At 39.2% G+C, this 18730-nt stretch overlaps 1 protein-coding gene across 7 annotated transcripts in view; it reads left to right on the top strand.

The window, feature by feature from the left end:
• Positions 1–18730, top strand: part of LOC150085455 (uncharacterized) — a 1845429-nt gene that overhangs the window by 1041937 nt on the left and 784762 nt on the right. For all 7 annotated transcript variants that reach the window (XM_090374043.1, XM_090374041.1, XM_090374042.1 and 4 more), the window contains one exon: positions 17600–17713. In XM_090374043.1, the coding sequence (XP_090230169.1) occupies positions 17600–17713 (114 nt within the window). The remainder of the gene's footprint in view (positions 1–17599; positions 17714–18730) is intronic.

Below are 18730 nucleotides of genomic sequence, written 5' to 3'. Positions count from 1 at the left end.
ATCCTTAAACAGGCTACAGTCCTTGCCTTCCTTAAACAAGGAAAAAACCCGATAAATCCTACTAGCTATAGACCCATTGTCTTGAACAGTTGCCTCTGCAAAATTCTTGAAAGGATGATAAACCGTCGACTGATATGGTACCTAGAAAACTTTAATCTCTTACATTCTGCATAATATGGTATCCGAAAAAGCAGATCATCCCTAGATGTACTAGTAAGACTTGAACTCCATCCGAAATGCATTCCTTAGATCGGAACATCATGTCATGGTGCGTTTTGATATAAGTAAAGCTTATGATTCCACGTGGAAATATGGAATACATCGCGAATTATACCACCCTGGACTCTGGGATCATCTGCCGATTTTCATTGAGAACTTCCTGTACAAACGTACATTTCAGGTTCATTTTAAAACTTCATTATCCCAGTTCTTACAAGAAGGAGTCCCCCAATACTCGGTACTCAGTGCTACACTTTCATAATTGCCGAACAGATTCCAAACACTATTGATACATCACTATTTGTAGATGATCTTAGCATTTCGTGTCATGCAAAAAACATGACTACTGTTGAAAGATAGTTACAAGGGGCAATAACTAAGATCAGTTCATGGACACAAACTAATGGATTTCAACTCTCTCTGCATAAAATGTTGTGCATCCATTTTTGCCGCCAACGTAAACTTCACCCACATCCGGAACTAATACTGAATAGCCATCCAATTACAGTTCATCCCAGCATACGGTTCTTAGGAATCACATTAGATCATAAATTTACCTTTTTAGAGAATATTAAAAAATTAAGAACATCCTGTCAACAAAAGCTAAATAGCATCCGGGTTTTCTCAGCAACTAAGTGGGGAGCTGATCGAGTTACCATGTTGCGATTATACAGAGCCTTAATAAGATCAATGCTTGACTATGGAGCACCAGTGTATAGCTCAGCAAGGCCTTGTGTCCTTTGCTTTCTTTAACCTATCCATCATAGTGCAATGTACATTGCCATAGCAGTATATCGCACGTCTCCAATACACAGCCTATATGCTGAAGCGCATGAACCCCCTCAATCAGAAGACAACAGTTTATATTACTCTATGCATATAAAATTATATCTATGACTAAACACCCAAACTGGGAGATACTTTTCACCCACCAGCACAGCATGTTATTCTGAAACCGCCCTTCTGCTAACTGACCATTAGGTATGCGAATAAAATACCTTTCAGATGAACTCAATCTGACTTTTAATAAAGTTGCAAATACACTTCCAATTTCCTGTGCTCCTTTGGACTTTATTTAACTTTCATATCCAATCTATCCCTACATCATGGAATAAATCTACATTACATAAAGAAAATTTCTTACGACTGTATCATGCAGTAGTGGATCAGTTCCCCAACTTCGTCGTAGTGCATACAGATGGAACAAAGAATGAGGCTCACGTTGGAATTGCTGCAGTTTTTCTGAACATTACATTGGCTTATGAATCGCCATATGAGTTCAGTATATTTTCTGCCGCACTAATGGCTATTCAGATTGCACTGAAGCATATCGAGTCCTCTGATATTGAAAATAGTATAATTTTTATAGAATCTTTAAGTGCACTTCAAGCCCTGACAATCCCCATGAATATCACCCACCCAGTCTTAAAGGAAGTAACCTCCTCTTTGCATACTTTATTCGAACTTGGGAAAAGTTTACACCTCTGCTGAGTCCCTGGACGTATGGGAATTACAGGAAATGAATTAGCTATCAATGCTGCAAAATCTGCCGTCTTACCACCCAATGACAATTGCAAAGTACCATATCAAGACTAGAAATCAATAATCCAGAGAAAATGTATGTACCATTTCAAGCTTCAACTCAATTCAACAACGGGAGGTAATCTTAACACGCCTACAAATAGGTCACACAAATATCACTCATAGTTAAATATCTTTTAACTGTGTTAAAAGATATTTAACTATCAGTGATATGAGTGAGATATGTTTTACTGAGTGAAAGCCCTCAGTAAAACGTATCTTTTAAATATGTTTTACTGAGTAAAACAACAAGGATATGTTTTACTTTCAGTAAAACATATCCTTGTTGAATATCTAAAATATACAAGAGAATGCCATAATCTTTCACTTCAGCCACAACAGAAGACCCTCTTACGCTTATTTCACTTTTAGGCAATGAAGAAAATGTCTCAAGCATTTTTACCGTTTTCAAAAATATTAATGTATACCACCTCCTTTCACTAGTTAAAAACTAACTTGCTGGTACTATTTTTTGCAATTATCTCTATCTAACAGGAAAGAGCATTAATACTTACCATATGTATGGCGCACTATGGCCATAGTTGCTAATGCGCCTAATAAATCCCTAAACCAACAACCCAAACCAGGGAAAGATCAGTCTGTTCCTCAAAACTGTAGACCCATTTCTCTCACCAGTTGCTTAAGTAAAACTCTGGAAAAAATAATTCACCATCGACTTACTCCAAAAACCTATTCTCTGATAATCAATTTGGTTTCAGAAAAAATCAATCAGCCTTGGATCTCATGGTCAAAGTAGAAACAAACATCAGGAATGCATTCATACAAAATGAGCATCTTGTCATGGCATGCCTTGATATAGAGAAACTTTCGACACCACTTGGCATTTTGGTATCCTGAGAGATCTGCTTTCCCTTGACCTGAGAGCCACTTACCATATTTCATACAAAACTTACTTCAGCACAGGTCCTTTCAAGTTTGATACTGACAAGTCCATGCCCTTGATGTGGGCACCTGTATGTGGTGACGGGACCTCCCAGTGATGCTGCTGAACTTCAGATTACCATCACTGGGACCTAACGCCCATACCTTGGTTCCAGGTTTACATCATTGGAATCTGGCGTGTCCAGCCGTGTGCCACGACTCGTGGAAACTTGGAAATGGGGATCGTAGTGGTTGAGGGGCCCAGCCTTAATATCCCACTACGGCCCCTACTTCGACAAGATGGATGGTTCCGGTACGGACTGACTGGGTTCAGTCGGCGGGTGGTAAGACCTAGCAGTAATAATACTGCTAGGTCAACTTCGTTCCAATAAGTCTCCCTCCCTTTGGTCCTGGGATGGGATCAAGGCTTATTGGAAACGTGGGTTTGATGCTCCTGAGTGAACTTGGTGTCCCATTCGTGTACACAGTACCTGCTAGTTCACATTTGGGCATTCCCTCGTAGGGCTCCGTGGTGGGTGAGGTACTTAGGGCAGCTGAAATTTTTATTTTACTCCCATGAGTAATTTAAATCCTATTTCTTCTGGGCCTCCAACAAGGCCCCTACCTTGTTGGAGGCCCAGATGAGATCAGATGAGAATGACACCAATTCTGTCAAAAGAGCCAGAACCGAGGAAAAAACACCATCTATAACACCGCTTTTCCTCATTCTCCATTCACCAGAGAGCAATCAGTCTTTAAGATGTCACCCTTCTTCATCCAAACAGGATTAGAAGGGTTGGAAAGATCACCAAAATCCGTAAAACGGCTGCATTCTGGCGATGTTTTAGTCGCCAGCAAGCAGAAAGAATCGACATCCATAGGAGAATACCGATCAGTGTAACACCCCCACAAAACTCTGAACTCTTCCCGAGGTGTCATTTCAGAGTGGATTCTTCTTCATGTTTCTGAAGAAGAGATCTGCTCTGAACTAAAAGACAGAGGAGTGACAGCTGTCAAGAGAATATCAATGCAGAAGGATGGGAATCTCATCCCTACCCGAGTTCTCATCCTAACATTCAACACCCCATGGCCTGCAAGTTCCATCAAGGAGGCTACTTAAACTGCTCAGTGAGGATTTACATTCCAAACCCATCATCATCATCAGCCATTTTCAATCCACTGCAGGATGAAGGCCTCTCCAGCAACTTTCCAGTTCCTTCTGTTTTGAGCACTGGCCATCCATTTACTACTCAAAAACTCATGAATTTCATCTATCCATCTCCACCTTTGTCTTCCAGGTTTTCTTCTAGCTCCTCTTGGGTACCATTCTGTTATTTTCTTAGTCCATCTGTCATCATGTCTTCGAGCTGTGTGTCCTGCCCAAGACCATTTTAGTTCTTTAGTTTTGATAAGAATGTCCTTTACTTGAGTTTGCTGCCTAATCCATGTGTTTCTCTTCTTATCTAACAGTCTGATTCCCAATATAATTCGTTCCATTCTTCGCTGTGTAGTTCTTAGCTTCTCTTCCATTCTTTTGGTGAGTGCCCAAGTTTCACCTCCATAAGTCATGGTGGGGAGTATACATTGGTTCATTATTTTACATTTCAGACAAACTGGGATATTGCTATTCAGTATGTGACTATATTTCCTGAATGCTATCCATCCAAAATTTATTCTTCTCTTGACTTCCAGCCATTTATCATTATTACAGCTAATAACTTGTCCCAGATAAGTATATGACTCCACCTTTTCAATTACTGCTCCTTCAATCATTATTTCCCTTTCCGTGGCATACTTGTTCATCATTACTTTTGTTTTAGCCATATTCATCTTTAGTCCAAAATCCTTACTAACTGTGCATAACTGATTAAGATTTTCCTCTAATTCTTTGGGATCGTGGCTTATGACCACAATGTCATCTGCAAATCGTAAATGGTTTAGGTACTCTCCGTTCACATTGACTCCTTTCTGCGACCAGTCTAATCTTCTGAAAGCTTCCTCAAGGGCAGCAGTAAACAGCTTCGGAGATATTGTGTCTCCCTGTCGAACTCCTTTCTCGATTTTAAATTTGCTACTGTCTTTGTCTAGTCTAATAAAGGATGTAACACTCTCATATATTTTCTTCAAAATCATAATATATGGAGTATCTATGCCTTGTCTTTCCAGTGCCCGAAACATTGCTTTATGCTGTATCGAGTCAAATGCCTTTTCATAATCCACAAATGCCAGGCATAATGGTGTTTTATATTCATTTGCTTTCTCCATTAGCTGTGATATTACGTGAAGGTGATCCATAGTTGAGAATCCTGTCCTAAAGCCAGCTTGCTCTTTCGGTTGATTCTCATCAAGTATTCTTTCTAATCTGTTAGTAATGACCCTTGTGAACAACTTGTAGATATGGGATAACAAGCTAATTGGTCTATAATTTCCAATTTCTGATTTATCTCCTTTCTTATGCAGCAAAACTATGATTGCATTATTCCACTGCTTAGGCATCACACCTTTTCTAATGCACTTTGTGAAGAGCCTTGCCAGTTTTTGTGTTATGTCTCTTCCTCCCAATTTTAACAACTCTACAGTAACTTCATCTTCCCCCGGGGCTTTCCGATTCTTCATTTTCTTCAATGCATGTTCTACCTCATCAGGAAGAATATCGGGTATGTCGTATGTGTTGCTACTTTGCAATCCATGTTCCCCACTGCTGGTATCATTCCCCCGCTCCTTGTATAATTCTCTATAGTAGTCTTCTGCTATTTGAATTATGCCTTCTCTGCTGTTTATAAGTACACCATCGCTATTCTTCAGTTTCAGTATCATTTGTCTTTCTGTATTACTGCTCATGGCTGCTGATTTAAATCCTTTGTTTTCCCTTAATGCTTGTTCTACTTTTCTTGTGTTAAATCTTCTTATGTCCTCTCTGAGTCTCTTTCTAATGGCTTTGCATAACTCAGTATACTCAATTTTCTCCCTGTCAGTGTTTTTCTTGCTCTTCATTTGTCGTCTTTGGTTCATCATGACAAGTGTTTCTTGACTAATTTTTTCTTCTTTGGATTTCTGTTTCCCTATAGGTTTCTTGGGCTTTATCACTTTCAGAAAGTTGTAATATTCCTCGTCGATATCTTGGTCCTGAGCAGTCTGCAGAAGCTCAAACTTGTTCTTAAGTTCCAGTACATACTGCTTTTTTTCCTTCTCTGTTATTTCAAAGACCTTTGTATTATTTACTCGAGTCAGTTTTTTCCTTTCCTTTCCTACATCTATATCAAGTGTACATCTTACCATTCTGTGATCACTTCCAACATTTACCTTATTCAGGACGGTAACATCATTCACAATATATCTTCTGTTAGTGAGGATGAAGTCGATTTCATTAGTTTAATCCATTTGGACTCTTCCATGTCCACTTTCTGTTCACCCTTTTCTTGAAAAAAGTGTTCATTACTGACAGTCCTTGAGATTCTGCAAATTCCACAAGTCTCTCACCTCTTTTATTTCTTTCACCAATTCCAAAATTTCCTATAGTTCCTCTTTCTGCGCTGTTTTGCCTTTTTCCAACCTTAGCATTGAAGTCCCCCATAATAATAGTGTAGTGGGTTTTCTGCTCATCTTGAAGACTCAATTTCAGTGTACATTTCTTCAACCTCTTCATCATCATGGCTCGATGTTGGTGCATAAATCATTATAATCTTTAGCTTGTACCTCTTAGAAATCTTGAATATTAGTCTTGACACCCTTGGTGATGTACTTTTGAATTCCAAAATGTTGTTTTTAAAATCTTTATGGACCAGAAACCCAACTCCACCTTCACTCCTTTCATTGTTTCCATTGGTGTACAGCAGATTTCCACTTGATAAACTTATATGTGATTCATTTCTTCTTCTTGTTTCAGCCAAACCGATGATATTCCAATTCACATTTTCTAATTCCTTTTCCAGCTCTAATATCCTGTCTTCACCGATGAGTGATCGTACGTTATAACAGGCCAAGTTCAATTTCCGTGCATGGCAGCCTGGTCGTACCCAGAGATTCTTAGCACCCTCTGCTTCCACTCTGATCCTCTCGCTGCCGTAAGAGGGAGAGTGAAAGCTGCTGGGGACTGAGGGCCATTTGTGTTGTTGTGCTCTCATTGCTGGAGGGTTTGGTCTTTTCCTCTTCACGCTGACCAGGCGTCTTGAAGAGAACCACTCTACACGTTCGTTGCCACCTAAGTGACGTAACAGGGCTTACCATCGAGAAGGTGTGCATGAGTGGATTTTAGGGAGGCAGGCCAACCAGACCTCTCCTAAATCTTCTGTAATAGAGAGATATTGGATCCATCAGTGTTTTAGGCTGAGTGTCTGATAACACACAGGATACCTGTTCCCCTCTAAGCCCCATTCCAAACCCACTGAGGTGTTTTAGATGTCAAAAATACAGCCACTCACAAACAACTTGTCGTGGTAATCCTGCCTGCATCGATGTGGTACGAAAGACCACGAGAGCAAGGAATGTTCAGCTTCCAAACCAATCTGAGTAAATTGCCAAGGAGAGCACCCTGCCTGCTCTAGAGCATGCCAGCGGTGGAAGGACGAAAAAGAGATTCAAAAGATAAAAACAGATCTGAACATATTCTATCAGGAGGCCAGAAAACGCATTCAACCAATAAATAGCGGGAAGCCTTTGTACGCCCAGAAGGTTTCTGCAAAGTGCACTTTCGGTAAACAAACTGAGATGACTGTACCACCAAAAGAGTCATTTACTCTGATTGCATGGTATTTATTGCGTTCACAAAAGCCCACCCAAAAAACACAGTCAGCTGCCACTCCTATTTCCGTGCCTCCTAATGCTCAACCACTACCAAAACCAAGTGGTAAATAAAAAGTACAAATATTAGAAGAGCCACCTGCAATACTAGAAACAATGGATGTTGTGGATAATGAGGTATTGGATGACCCAGTCCTGGAAATCTTTGCAGAACAAAATATGGACACAGGCCAATGACCTGTCTTTCCAAAGAAAGATAAAGCCGGGATTGAGAAAACGAAGCCCTCAGCCATTCGGAAACCACCTGATGGACCCCAAATAATGGGCAAGTTCAAATTTCTACAATGGAATTGTCGTGGATTCCGTCGAAATTGTGACGGCATCAAGGCCCTCCTGAGTAATCATGAGCCTACTTGCTTTTGCTTACAGGAGACGTATTTAAAGGCAAATGAGGACCCATACTTGTGTAACTTTTCAGCTATTCGATAAGACAGAGATAGGGATGGTCCTGCCCACAGAGGGGTTGCTATCCTTGTGGCTAACCACACCCAATTTCAAGCTACACCACTTACCACCAACTTAGAGGCTGTAGCAGTTCAAGTTACTGTAGGGCTTATCTTAACTGTATGCTCCATCTATTTGCTACCTGGGAACGACATCCCCCAGGCAGACCTTGATGATCTCATTAGACAGTTGCCACTCCCTTTTTTGTTACTAGGAGATTTTAATGGACACAATACTCTGTGGGGTAGTGCTGACATCAATGAAAGGGGTTGGACTATAGAGCGCACACTCAAACAATGACCTGGCCCTGCTAAATGTTGGACTTAACACCTTTAGCCACATGGCTATCCGTACATTTACCGCGATTGATCTCTCTATATGCTCCCCCTCTCTCCTTCCTGTGTGTACATGGGAGGTTGAAGACAACATTTATGGCAGTGACCACTTACCTGTGATATCCATCCTTTGCAAAGGGAGACAATGCCACCCATCAGGGATGCCATGATGGAAGATCGGTCACACTGACTGGAATGCCTTCAAAGATCTGGCATCATTTGATACCAACACAGTCAGCAAGGAACTGATTAACAATGTGGTAAAGTACATTACAGACACTGTTGTCCGAGTAGCGGCAATTGCAATTCCAAAGACTTTGACTTGGTTTCCATCACTTCCAAAATCATGGTAGAATTCTAATTGAACTGCAGCAAGAAAGTCTCAAAACAAGGCATGAGGTATTTTTCGCCGGTACCCCAACACAAATAACTTAATAGCCTTCAAACACGCACGTGCTAAAGCACGTTACGTAAGACATCAGAGTCAGAAGGAATCTTGGATCCACTTCACATCTTCTATCAACCAGGCTTCATCTAAGCTTGTCTGGGATAAAGTCAGGAAAATGGAGGGGAAATACACATCATACCCTTCATGGATCCTGGAGTATAATGGATGTGCAATTGCTGACCCAACTGCAATTGCAAACACTCTTAGGGAGATATTTGCTAAAGTGTCTGCCAAAACATCTTAACCCCCCCCCCCCAAGTTTCTGGCCCTCAAACAAAAATGCTGAAAGGCAACATTTGAAGTTGTCATCAAAGAACTGTGAAGAATACAATTAACCCTTCACAGAATGGGAAATGAAAGCAGCACTATCACTGTCCCAGGCATGTACCATAGGGCCAGATGACATCCATTATGAGATGATTAAGCATCTTTCATCTGAATCTCTGGATCAGTTGCTCTGTTTGTACAACACAGTTCCGGCATAAGGCAATCATGCTTGCCTTCCCAAAGCCAGGAAAAGATACAAAATTTCCGAGTAATTGCTGCCCAATTGCTCTGACAAGCTGCTTGTGCAAGATCCTGGAAAAGATGGTGAATGCCCATTTTATGTGGTATTTAGAAGGGAATGACCTCCTTTCCAAAGTTCAGTGTGGTTTCCGAAGGAACAGGTCAACACCTGATCATCTTATAAGACTGGAAACATCTATTCGAGATGCTTTCCTTAAATGTGAACACCTGGTGTCAGTTTTCTTTGATATCAAAAAAGCATATGACACAGCTTGGAGATTTGAATTTTGAAGGATATTTATGATCTGGGTCTGAGGGGCCATCTAGCCCTCTTCATTAAAAATTTCTTATTGGACCAGTCATTCCAAGTTCGTGTCTCCTCTGTTTTCTCTCAATCATTTTGTCAAGAGGAAGGAATCCTCCAAGGGTCAGTGTTAAGTGTTATGCTTTTCGCTATCAAAGTTAATTCTGTTACTGAACAAATTCCTCCAACTGTAAACAGCACCCTCTTCGTTGATGATTTTACCATCTTCTGTCAGTCGTGCAACATGACGATTATTCAACGACAATTGTAGCATGCCGTTGACCGTGTCAAATCCTGGGCAATGGCAAATGGTTTAAGGCTGTCACCTCAGAAGACAGTCTGCATACACTTTTGTCGCAAACAGAACCTTCACTCTGAACCAGAACACAAACTTGGACAACACATCATTCCAGTAGCACCTGAGATAAAATTCTTCGATCTCACATTCGATAAGAAGTTGACATTTTTCCCACATATCCGTCAACTGCAAACAAAGTGCACGAGGGGATTGAATCTCCCTTGCGCCATCTCCTCAAATAAATGGGGGGGGGGCAGACTGATGCACTTTACACTGCATTTATTGTGCACTTGTTCATTCAAAATTCGACTACGGGTTTCACAAATGTACGGCTCCGAGTGTCAAGCGATAGTGACCTAGCGATTTTTTGTGCCATATATATATATATATATATATATATATATATATATATATATAGAGTGCTCTTACTCATCAAATAAGTTATATTTATTTTAGTGTCTTTTCTTCCTGTTTTACTCAAGTGATTCTTTACTTAAAAGCTTTCAAGTAAGAATCCAGAAAGAAAATTCAGCTTTCTTTCCTTATACATATATATTTTTTTAATCCGTACTAACCCAACTAACTTCCTTAACTGCTTGGTCACTGGTGGCACAGTTCCTGCCTCCACGTGGCAGGGGCCAATAACCTGGGAGAAGAAAGTTACTCTCCCTGGGCTAAAAGGAGTAAAGATGGACTTAAATAATTTTCCTCCATCAAGAGCCATCAAGCTCAATGTCAAAAATAATCCAATGAAAATGACTCAAACCAACCTAAAAGACTTCGAACAGAAGTAGTGTGTCATAACCCCCCTAACTTTCTGGTGATACACTCTCTGTCTGCTCAGCCTGTGGGCAAGCTCTCACCATTTATGATCCAAAAATATTTAGAATCAATTGCAGGATCACCAAAAATGGGGAAGAGACTACAATCAGGAGACCTCCTGGTTGAAACAGCCACCGCCAAACATTCTGAGTGGCTATTAAAGACAAAAACATTTGGTGGGTTGCCAGTATCTGTTACTCCCTACAATACTTTAAATTCATTGAAAGTCGTCATCACAGAGCGGGACCTGCTTACAGTTTCTGAGGAGGAATTAGTCCACGAACTTGGTAATCAGAAGGTAATCAGTGCAAAGCGCATAATGATTAAAAAAGATGGAAATCTCGTAACAACTCGATCCATCATTTTAACCTTCAGCACTCCTGATTTTCCATCCACTATAAAAGCTGGCTATTTAAACTGCCGGATTCGGCCGTACATCCCGAATCCTCTTCGCTGTTTTAAATGCCAGAAATATGGCCATTCTCAGCAGGCACTCCATCTGTCCTATACGTGGCTCTAAAGATCATGCACAAGCAGATTGCTCAGCTTCAACCCCCGTTTGTCCCAACTGCAAAGGAAGTCATCCTGCGTTTTCTGAATCATGCGATATGTGGAAAACTGGAAAAAAAATTCAGAGATAGAAAATAGAACATAAAGTAACATATCCTGAAGCACACAGACAAATTATGTCGACCATGCCCAGCCAATCTTATGCGTTTCGCAGCACCCGAAGCTATATTTCAACTGCAGCTCAAACAGACATGTCAATACCACTGAACACCTCTTTGGCAAATTGGGTTTAAGGAACATTATCAGCTTCCAGAAAAGATACTCCTAAACCTAAAACCACTGAAGCCGCAAACTCCCAATTAGTATTCCATCTGATAGTCCAACAGTCTAGCAGGACATTGAAAGAATGAAAACTACTAAAGATTGTAAGAAAGCCAAACCTCAAACAAACAGTAAGGAAGTGAATGTACACCTGGATTATGAGGAACCCATCCTAGGATTGCATGCCAATGACACTATGGATACTGGTCGCTCCACATTCCCAAAAAAGACCAGAAAAAATGTCCCGCATCCAGAAACAGCCAGACAAATCATCCTCAAATAAAACTAAATAATGCATAACATCATACAGTGGAATTGCACAGGACTAAGCAGCCATTCTGATGACTTAAGAGAGATTTAATAGCTCAATTCAACCCCATAGCTGTATGCCTACAGGAAAAATTCTTGTTACTCCAAGTTTCGCCAAAATTCTCCAATTATATGATGTATAGACGAGATAGAAACTCAGAGTCTCCTGCACGTGGAAAATGGACATCATCCATTGTGAGGGTCCACTACAATGGACAGAAGAGGCAAATTAATTACAGAATTTATGAATAACACTGGATCTCCTACTTACATCCACCTACCCACAGGATCTACTTCTGCAGTTGACTTGTCAATTTGCTATCCATCCATCTTTCCAATCCTGACATGGTCGGTATTATTCGATCCCTTTAACAGTGACCACTTTCCAATTATTTGCTCAATACAAACTGCGGTAACTCAAAATCCTAACCAATGATCCAATTGGAAGTTTAGTAAGGCGAACTTGGATGGCTATTTTGCCCAAATGCTCTTAGACAGAATTTATGTCTAACAGAAACATATTGATGATGTAACTACTTACATCACCAATTAGATTCTGACTGCGGCAAATGCTTTTGTTCCAAAATCCAAGATGTTTTGTGTTCACCGAAATCACTTCTGGAATCCAAAGTGCTTTATTGCCAAACAAGATAAAAACCATGCATGGAATGATTTTTGGAAGTGTCCTACTACCACTAACTTAATTGCTTATAAAAGTCTTAAAGCAAAGCAAATTAGAAGATAAACAAATTGCAATTTGTGGATTGCTTTTGAATCAACCATCACAAAAGACACTGACACACGGGTCATCTGGAGAAAGATACAGGCGCTAAATGGTAAATTTGTTCGGCTGCCCTGTCCGATACTTCACTGGAAAGGAAAAGACATGTCTATGCCTGAAGAAGTTGCCAATGCATTAGCAGAATCTTTTGCCACCATTTCTACTTCTGCTTCCTATACATCATCCTTCCAGAGCATTAAAGATCGTTCAGAACAGTATAAAATTAACTTCTCAACGCACCGCCTCCTTTCCGTAAAACCAACCCTTTACATTAATAGAACTGAAAAAAAATCATTAAACAGATCTCACAACAGTGCTTCGGGGCCAGATGGTGTTCATTACTTCATGCTAAAGCATTTATATGAAGAGGACTTGTGTACCCTGTTGATTTTCTACAATCGGATCTTCTCTAGAAATGTCTATCCTTCTTCCTGGCGGCATTCGTTCATTATCGCCATACCAAAACCAGACAAAGATCCTACCCTGGTTCAATATTTTAGGCCAATATCTCTTGCAAGCTGCGTAGGGAAAATTTTCGAAAGGTGATTCATTCAAGACTCACATCCTGGAGTCACAGAATCTCTTTCCAGACCATCAGTATGGATTTTGGAAGAACAGACCAATGCTAGATGTGCTTATCAAAGCTGAATCACCTATTCCCAATGCCTTTGTCATGGATTTCTACCTAGTCATGGTCAATTTTGATCTCGAAAAGGCATTCAGTTGCCTGAAATAATTCAATTTTACTGCAACTTCGATATTTTCAGGTCCGATATAAAAATGCACTCTCTACATCTCACATTCTGTAGCACAGGGTTCGATACTTAGTCCAACACTGTTCACAATTCGAGTTAGCAATATGACACGGGACATCCCAAAAACCATTGACACTTACATGTATGCAGACGATTTTACCATTTTCTGTCGGTCCAAAAGTATTAACACCATTAAACGGGCTCCAACTAGCCATAACCAAAGTAGAATCCTGGACTTCAAGGAATGTTTATCGACTGTCAGAAAATAAATGCACTGCTACTCACTTCTGCAAGCTACAGGCTCTACATCCTGACCTTGAACTAGAAATAAACAAAACTCCAATCCCACTTGTTAATACCGTTAGATTTCTTGGACTGATATTGGACAGCAAGCTAAACTTCCAAGCTCACGTCACTCATTTAAGAACTACTTGTCTAAAGCATATGAATATACTTCGATTAATCTCGTCCATGTCATGAGGAGCTGATCGGTATAACTTACTATACCTGTACAAGTCCCTAATCCATTCACGCTTGGATTATGGTTCTTCAGTATATGATTCCGCTAGGGTAAGCACATTAGAATGGCAGAACGTCATACAGCACAATGCTCTGAGGACAGCCCTAGGAGCTTTCAGGACTTCTCCGATCCAAATTCTTTGTATCGAAGCGCATGATCCCCCCCCCATTACACCTACGTAGAAAAACACTACTGCTCCACTATGCTGCTAAGATCCAGAGTTTACCATCGCACCCCAGTTGGGGGTATCTCTATTATACTCAGTGGGAATCGTTCAATGAGAGCAAGCCAAATGAAAATAGACCTGCTTCACTGAGGAATAAAGAGCTTTTTCAGAGTTGGAATGTCAATTCAAATGAAATTTTTCAGACAACTGCACCTGTTCCACCTTGGACCTATGTGTCTGTCTCTCACGATGTGCACTTTCTCCAGTGGGGGGAAAACTATTATACCACCCTGCAATATCAGACAGTTACACACAGTTCATGCTACTATTATATGATAGATGCTGCTGCTGCAGTTTTCCCTTCATGTACGATTTCAGCCACACTACAGCTAGCTTTCAGAGTCTTCATAGCTGAATTATATGCCATTAAGTTAGCGCTTAGTAAAATTATTGAGCTTTCCATCTCACCTGCCATAATTTACATAGACTCCCTCAGTGCTGTCTCTGCCATAAAGAATAAGTTCTCATATTCCCATCCTATCTTGAAACAGATTCATTCTCAGCTATTCTGCTGCAATGTGTCCAATCAGTCAATCGGTTTCTGCTGGATCTCTGGTCATTCTGGCATTCCTGGAAATGAAAGTGTCTTTGCCGCTAAACATCTTCAAAACGCTCTCTCACAATATCCTCAGGTTCCTTACACTGACTATATGTCTGTCATTCGTAAAGCGTGCTACGATAAATAGTCACAGATCTGGAAAAGTAACATCAACAATAAATTTCACCAGATAAAAGAAGATCCATAGCTGTGGCTCTCTAGCTTCCGATGAAACAGATGAGAAGAAGTGGTATTGGCAAGGTTCAGAATTAGTCGCACTCACCATACCCATCTCTTCCTGCTACTGGAAGAAAACCCACCTCAGTGCTCATCCTGTTAGATGCAACTTATGGTTCTTCATTTTCTGGTTGAGTGTACCTTATATTCAACCCTTCGATCAAACACTTTCTGGTCACTCTTAATGTTGAACATCTCGTCTAATTTATCTCATATATTAGGAAATGAAGCTGATATACAAGAACGTTTCTCGTATTTAAAACATATTGGCCTAAACAGGAGCATATAATTTAACATCTCTAACGATATGTTGCCTGTGAATAAACTGTGAATAGACACAATTTGGCCTCAGTAGCTCTTGTGGTGTTATTCCCAATAACAACAACCTAAATGTATGCAGTGGCTAGAAATAGCATATACAGTGGCTAGACCCACTTCACCACCAAGCCATCCATACTGCTACTTGTGCATTCAGTACATCCCCTGTCCAGAGTTTATACATGGAAGCAGGTGAACCACCACCACTATTGCTTCGACGAAAGCAATTATCTCTGAAATATACATTTAAACTAAAATCCCTGCCAGACAACCCAACATGGACTTCTGTTTTTGAGCCACGATGGGAAACTCTTTATAAAACCCATCAGACTGCTAACCGATCCTCTGGCACCTGTGTCGAAGAGCTGCTCAGAGAGCTCAATATCACGGTAGACAATGTTGCCCAGTCACCAAGTCATCTACTTCCACCCTGGTGTGCTTGCTTTCCATCATGTGACTTCTCCATTAAAAGTTGGGGTATGTTTATAATTCCATTCTCTGTCTACCAACAACTCTATGGTACCCACTGATTTTAAGCTGATTTTTTGCATGTGTTCATTGATGGCTCGAAGTCAGAGTTGTCTGTCGGATCTGCTGCTGTCTTTCCAGATAGTACTATATCTGGAAAAATTCCCCACAAATGCAGTATTTCAGAGTCTGAATGTTAACCTCGACCACATTAAAACTGGTAAGCATCAAAGATGTATGGTGTACACTGACTCTTTAATTACACTGCAGGTTTTATTGGGGATGAGGTATAATCCTCATCCATTCATGACCCGGATTCAGCAGATGCTACATTCTCTGTTTGAGTGTTCATTCGACATCCATTTCTGCTGAATCCCAAACAACATTGGGATCAGGCGTAATGAACTGCCAGATGCCGCGGCCAGTTTACCAAAATCTCACAGCACTTATTGCCTGTTAGTCCCCTGTACAGACTACAGGCAGCTAATATATGCTAAATTACTCTCCCAGTGGCAACAATCTTGGCATGAGCAAGTCACAAACAAGCTCTAAAATATCAGATAAAGCTTGTAATCCGACACCAGCAGTCTAGTCTGCGCAGGAACCGCTGAGAGGAAGTTGTTCTAGCTCGCCTCTGCATAGGACACAGTAATCTTACACATGCATTTCTCCTGAGGGCAGATTGTCCTATGTGCGAGACCTGTGGCACCATTTTAAAACTATTCGTCACATTTTAACCAAGTGTCCACGTTTTAGACACTAAATTTTTATTTTACTGCTTTTATTCATCTGAGTGAGCCTTACACACTCAGTCAGATTTTATCCAACAGTGACCATGTGTCTGGTGTTTTTAGCTATTTAAAATTAGTAAAAATTTTTACTCTTATTTAAAATTTACCTTTTATTGTTATTTCTTTATTGATTTATATTTTATACTTTTTATACCTTTGTTATTATATATTTTGACATGGTGACCTAACTAATTAGGTCACTGAAAGTTAAATTTTTATCTATGACCCCGTCTTGGCATATTATAGCCTTAGTTGCTAATGCGCCGGCGCCTCCGTAGCCAGGTGGGCAGGAGCAGCAGTGCGTAGCACACACTTCTTGATTAGACCAGGGTTTGAGCCCTTGACTACCAAATAGGGAGGATGCGGAAAGGTCAGGGAATGACCACCGCATATCCCCGGAGCAATATGGCCTTAGTTGCTAATGCTCCTAAAAAAAAAAAAAAAAACCAAATAGCTAATGCTCCAATAAAATCCAAACCAAGCAACCAGATTTTTACTGACAATGACATTGTCTTTTTTTTTTTTTTAAATCTTTGAATAACCTGTTTAAATATATTTAGTATTATACTTTTAAGTCTTGGATGATTTTTTTCTGTAATACACGCATATAGTGTGTGTGTGTGTGTGTGTGTGTGTGTGTGTGTGTGTGTGTCATAGATTTGCTTGTTCTTTGCCATTTTTATGTAGCCCTCTTTTACAATTTATATACGGAGGATACGGAAAGGTCAGGGAATGACCACCGCATATCCCCGGAGCAATATGGCCTTAGTTGCTAATGCTCCTTAAAAAAAAAAAAAAACACCAAATAATAACAATTTATATATTCATTATGGTTGTGGGGTCTTTTTACTTTTGTAGTGGTCCAAGTCCATAAAATATCCTCTTACTTTCTTCACAACACATGGGTTACTCCGCTATTGATTATTGCTATGCATTGTGTGTGTGTGTGTGTGTGTGTCTCAATTGTAAAAAAAAAAGATTTTTTTTTATACAGATATTGATTATCTTATTATGTTTCTGCCAACAAGAAACTCTTGTTAAAGAGTACTGACCATCACAAAAAGTATAAAGTATTATTTATTCATTTAACACCTTGTCTTTGGAAATTTAATTTAAAATGAATTAATTGTGATCTTTGTAATAATGAATTATACTATTTTTGATTTATTTATTTTTGTGTTATAGTCAAAAGTGAGAACTATACACTCTGATTTAAATAATTTGGAAGAAGGTTTAGATAAAGCTGTTCCTGTTGCACGTAGTATTCAGAGTCTAAATGTGCAGATTAAGGAAATATATGTAAGTTTCAAATGCAGTTATTATTTCTTTATGTTAGTATCTTGTATTTTGTCATTTCAAAGTTTTTATATTTAGTCTTCTCATAAAGAGCATGTATTCTCAAACAGTTTTATTAAAGAATTATAAATTAGCTCAAAGTTTGCCTGTGTGAACACACATCTTTAGCATGAAAAATAAATATTCTGAGAAGTTCATTAAAAAAATATGGACAAACTAAGCTAGTGTTCTTCTCTAGAAAAAATCTGGGAACCACTGAAAGATATGTATAATTCTTCCATTCTTGCTTCCGTTTTATCCAAAATTTTCTTCAGATTATTTTAATATATTAAGAATGTGCAATATTAATTAGTTTTGTTCACAAATTACCTATTAAAATAAAAAAAATTATATGATAAATTTTCTAAATTTAAAGAAAAATAGAAGAATTTTTGCTATTAATTTATGAATTTAGTTTTAAATTGGCTGATATTTTAATCCTTTAACATATATGATAATTTGCATGATGTGATTGAATACCCAAGATTAATAGCTATCCCCAAATATAAAAATGGTTATGGTGTGCCCATTTCAGATTATTTCTAATTTTTTTTTTAATGTGTTTTAATTGTTTTCCTATTCCAAATGCATTCTTTATTTGGTTCTTCTTATGATGTGAATACTGAAACCATGTAATGTTCCCAGATTAAATGCAGAACATAAAATTAAAAGAAAAAGAAAATTAAAAAATAAATTTAAAAAAAATATTTTAATGTGTGAAATTTATCAGAAAAATTAAAAAGTTACATATAAGATACATAAGGTAAAGTGAAGGGAGGGGTATTTGCCTGCTGTTTTGAGAAAATCTAAAATAGGGAAAGGGATCAATAATACTAGGTAACAAATTTTCAGAAAGGTTCTGTTTATGAGCATTTCTTAATTAATTTTGGTATTCTGATTGCTTATGAGACCTTAGTGTTGCATAGCATCAATGCTTTACCCAGAAATAAAAGAAAAGTAAATATTTAATAATACTATCAG

Source organism: Mastigoproctus giganteus, chromosome 5 (assembly GCF_048544385.1).
Source record: "Mastigoproctus giganteus isolate SK-2022 chromosome 5, ASM4854438v1, whole genome shotgun sequence".
Classification (NCBI taxonomy): Eukaryota; Metazoa; Arthropoda; class Arachnida; order Uropygi; family Thelyphonidae; genus Mastigoproctus; species Mastigoproctus giganteus.
Note: the sequence above shows the minus strand (reverse complement) of the source record. Positions and strands in the feature narration are given on the sequence as shown.